Raw genomic sequence first — 4918 nt, 5'->3', positions numbered from 1 at the left:
AACCAAATCATTTCATGTACATACTATTTTGCTAAAATAATAACCAGATTAATAACATTTCATCAGTTTAGATATTGGGGTTTTTAAAAAGGAGTAATATATCTAATTTTGTCAGTGTAACATCTTTTTTTAAATGTTTTGAAAAACAAAATCTTACTAGCACCACTAATAATGATGACAGTCCATCCATTTGTTTACTATTCTAGATATATGACCATACATTTAGGTTAAAGTAGAACATAATTGAGTAAATCGTAGAACACTTTGAACACTTTAGACTGAAGTGTACACTTTGCAAGTGATAGCTATAAAAACACAAAGGCACTCAGGCATAAAACAGATGCTCCTCTTGACGTCATCGGGGTCCTTTGATGTTGCGTTCAGTGCCGAGTTTAATCTGGGAAAATTAAGATAACGGGTCAATCTGGATGCGCCCTCACTGAAAACGGGACTTTCTTTAAAATATAATCCCCCAGGTTGTTACAGTTTAGCAGAATAACAAAAGGAAGATTTCCAGTGGACGCGGACAGCGGTCTCCCCGGGGGAGATTAGACCGTTAGCCCTGTTATCCTCCCGGTACCTGGGATTAGCTAACGTTAGCTGGCCCGGCTAACAAGCTAATAACAACAACAAGGCTGTGGAGCTGTCTGCAAGGAGGTGTTGTCTCATCTTTTCACCACATTTATCTGTCTGATAGTGTATGAATGTGACAAGCATGACTCATCTTTCACCCATTTCGCATATTTTTGGTAATTCCTTATGCGTAGTCAGCTTCCAAACCGTTAATTTAAGGCTCTAATTTTGTTATTCATCCAGATTTCGAGGAACATGTCTGAGTCCAGCGGCCTGATCGAAGTGACTGTGAAGACTCTGGACTCCCAGAGCAGGAGCTACACAGTTCGAGGACAGGTAATGCTCTTACCCTGATTAAAATACTGCTGCATTTAGACTCGTGTTCTTCAGTGACAGCCAGTGTCATGTGTGTTGTCCTATAGCTGACAGTGAAGCAGTTCAAGGAGCACATCGCTTCATCAGTGGAGATCCCAGTGGACAAGCAGAGGCTCATCTACCAGGGCAGAGTGCTGCAGGATGACAGGACGCTTACTGAATACAGTGAGTACATGAAACCTGCCAACCCACACAGCAGTCTACAAAGCACACAGCACTGTAGCAACAACACAGGAGTTGTTTTTATGAGATGTAAGGCAGAGGGAGGGGGATTTGTCACTTGTGGTTTTGATCTCAGCAGTGCTATAAACTGATCAAATGACATCTGTGTGCATGTACAAATGTGGTGGCATAATCCTTTCTAAAAGATTTCCCCTTACTCTTAATCTGGAGTGAAATGAACTGTCTCACATTTCAGGTGTCAAACACAAGTGTAAAAAAATAACATCAACTGATGCATTGCATTGCAGTAGTTGCAGATACAGAGCCATTCTTGATAGTGTTAGTTCCAAATGTGCCTTTGCCTCACTTGCTAGGTCAAAATGTCCAAATGAAACAAGAATGATTCTTTTTGTATCCACACCAAATGTAGTTAATATTGGAGCAAAAATTTTGCTTTTCTGTTTTCACAGTTCTGGCTATGATAAATCATGAAATATTACAGAATTAAAAAAAAACATGGCTTTCAATACCAATAGCATGATTTGGGGTTCACAGGTTTATTACATAGATACAAAATGCTGCAATTTAAAGTTGCGTGTCCCTTACCTAAGCCAAAATCGAAAACACAAATCATTCCACAGTGTTTTTTTTTTTTTAATGCTTCTCTGTTTTGTACCACCCTCCATAAATTCAAACAGTCACTAACCACCAAGGGAGGTAGTTTTTGCATTAATAGGTGGGAAACAAACACTATTCAAAGGGACAACACATATAGTAACATACCTGCCTGTATATTTGATTTATCAAATATGTTAGCAAAACAGCACAGTTGATTAAATAAATACAACAGAAACATCAGACAGGCCAGATCACCATGTTTAACTTTATATATGTTACAGTTATTACTGAAAATCACAACATAAAAAACAAATATGCCAGATTTAGATAGCTCCAAAATTCAAAACACTTGCCTCTTTTCTACCCAGAAGTGGCTTTTGTTTTCAGTGTGGCGTCACAGAAATACTGCTTGCACACCCCTGCTAAAATTAAGCTATAATGTACCGATGTCTGCTGCAGAGAAAATTGCATTTAAATTAAGAAAACAAAACAAAAAAGAAAATAATAAAGAAAACCTCCCAGTTCAAACTTGTCCTGTTTTTCCGGTAAGATTCAGCAGGATCGTCTCTCTCCTGGAATGCCTTTTTTGGAAAAAGAGTTCAACCAATAGTACAAAGAAAGCAAAAGGGTCACTTTATGGAAACATACCTACAGTATTTTCCCAAGAAGGATAATTTCAGTGTACTTGATTTTTTATGGGAAACTGTTAATATACCTCACATATGTAAGAAAAACTAAAGATGTCCATCATTTAATAATATTAATAATAATATTTTTTTAAATGTACTTATTTTGCTGTAATATTACATTCAGTGTTTTTATTTCAGTAGGTAGGTATTTGTGCGGTGTTGACTTCAAGGTGTTTTATCTCTGTATGATATTGAGCCAGTTTTAAATCTTAAAACAGAACAAACATAAGATAATAGCAGTGCAGCAGATGAATTGTGAGGTAGATTGCACAGATGGCTTATTGCACTAATACATATATTATTGCACAGGGAAATGTGTAGGGATGGTTCATTAATTACTGTTTGTTGTTGTTTAGAGTTCTTATGGCCCCCAGATAGAAGCTCTCTGTCAGTCTGGTGGTGTAGGCTCTGATGGACCTGTAGCGCCTGCCCAAGGGCAACAGGTCAATAGGTGATGTGCTGGGAGGAAGCGTCCTTTATTTTTTATTTTTTTTATTTTACAGCACAACAACTTAAATGAGTATAATGACATAAAAAATCCTAGAGGTTAGCACTTAAAAGCATTATTAAAAACACTTATTTCCAAAGTTGTCCTTGATGGAAACACCAAACAACACTTAAAAACATACATACTCATAATTGCAAACAAACAAATTACATCATAAACCTACTCATCCCCCTTGAAACTCAGACTTTCTTCCCTAAAGGTGAACCATTAACCCTCCCCACAGCTCCTCTTTAACCTTTGTTTGGCTTTGTTTAATGTGACACAAGTTGTTTCACAGGGAGATCCCAGTCTAGAAAAAATTGCTTCTTGCTTTTTTTTTTACCATCAAGAAAAGGAACACTGCATGACATAATGCTGTTCTAGTGTATGTTGGCATCCAACCATGCCTATTTGGTTTATGTATTCTGGGGCCCTTTCATGAATTAAATCAAACATATGGTTTAGTTTTAGCTGTTCAGTAGCTACTCTTCCTGGGGTCTCCATTACTTTCATTAACAATATTTGAATGAATGAATCAAATTGTTTATTTCAGTCACACAACACAAACATCAGAGTCAACCATTTTTCATGGACTATTTAGCCAGCACATGTTATCGTACATAAACACCTCCACACAAACAAAGAAAGTCATCCAGTGACTGAAAAGGGAATAGGCTGCCTTTGCCTAGAATATCAGCAGTAGAAAATTAATACGAAAATAATCTTTATTGTAATTTATAATTATTAATTATTTTACATTTTAAGGCTTTCTTAAAACACATCAGAGAACTACATAACTTCAACTCATCACTGAGATTATTCCGTAGTTTAACTACCAAAACTAAAACACATTTGTATTTTACATTAGTTCTCACTTTACACATTTCAAAAACCAATAATCCTCTTGAATTCTAATTTCCCTTTCTTAATTTAAATAACTGAAGAATACAAACCGCAAGGCTGTTATTCTGTACTCGAAAAATTATTTCCATTGTTTTTAAAAACACAATATCTGAGATTTTTAATGCACAGGATCTTATAAATAGTGGGTTAGTAGGTTCACAATAGCACACTTTGTTTATTATTCTAATTACTCTTTTTTGAAGTTTAATTATAGGGTCTATGTTTGCTTAATACACTTTTCCCCAGACCTCAACACAGTATGTCATATATGGCAATATAAGAGAATCTTAACTCAATCTTAACTTTTTGTTTTTCAATCAATATTCAAATCACCAAGAAAGTAAACCTCATTATTTGTATTACATACTCTATCTAACATTTCACAGATTTTATCCAAATATGTTATTGGTGCATTCGGTGGTCTTTAACAACAACTGATAAAGACTGGCCTCAGAAAGATAGTTGAAATTGTAGCCACATTACTTCGACTCCTGTAATATTTCGATCTTTTTCGATTGCCTTCCTTTTTATTTGGTATATGAAATTTAAAATATTGATAAAGTCATACTAGATAAGAAGTAGCTAGTGCATGTTCAAAAGGTAATGAGGTAATTTTGTTTCTCCATCAGATGTAGATGGGAAGGTAATCCACCTGGTGGAGCGTGCCCCACCTCAGGCCAGCATGTCTGGGTCTGGGTCTGGGGGTGCGGGTGTTTCCACTGGGGGGGCAGAGGGCAGCAGCCATGCCTCCACCTCCTCCCAGGGTGCACTGCATGACCGCAACAGCAACAGCTACGTGATGCTGGGTACCTTCAACCTGCCTGTCAACATCATGGACCCTCAGCAGATACAGGTGGGTGCAGCCCTGCTGCAGGCACATCAAAGCCTTGCTGTATGTTTCTGACAGGAAGAGTACTTTCATGCATTGTGACAAGTGCAATTTGTCTTGCAGATGTCTGTACAGCAGATGATGGCTGGAGTCAGTGAAGCTGGGAGGAATGCCAGGGTCAGCACCAGCTCCGGGGTGAAGTCCTCATTTCATCCATCTTTTCAGCCCTTCGCTTTCACTCTTCCTATGCAGCTGACTCTCTCTCTCTCTCTCTCTCTCTCT

General features: G+C 37.6%; 1 protein-coding gene across 1 annotated transcript; it reads left to right on the top strand.

Moving 5' to 3' along the window:
• Positions 1-445: 445 nt before the first annotated feature.
• Positions 446-4831, top strand: LOC121966649 (large proline-rich protein BAG6-like; the record flags this gene model as incomplete). The annotated part of the gene is made up of 5 exons (XM_042516717.1): positions 446-657; positions 817-909; positions 996-1113; positions 4437-4660; positions 4760-4831. Coding segments are annotated over exons 2-5 (495 nt in total), but the record flags the coding sequence as incomplete, so codon positions are not given.
• Between the last annotated feature and the right edge of the window lie 87 nt (positions 4832-4918).

The sequence above is a fragment of the Plectropomus leopardus genome, unplaced genomic scaffold (genome assembly GCF_008729295.1).
Source record: "Plectropomus leopardus isolate mb unplaced genomic scaffold, YSFRI_Pleo_2.0 unplaced_scaffold25415, whole genome shotgun sequence".
Lineage (NCBI taxonomy): Eukaryota > Metazoa > Chordata > Actinopteri > Perciformes > Serranidae > Plectropomus > Plectropomus leopardus.
Note: the sequence above shows the minus strand (reverse complement) of the source record. Positions and strands in the feature narration are given on the sequence as shown.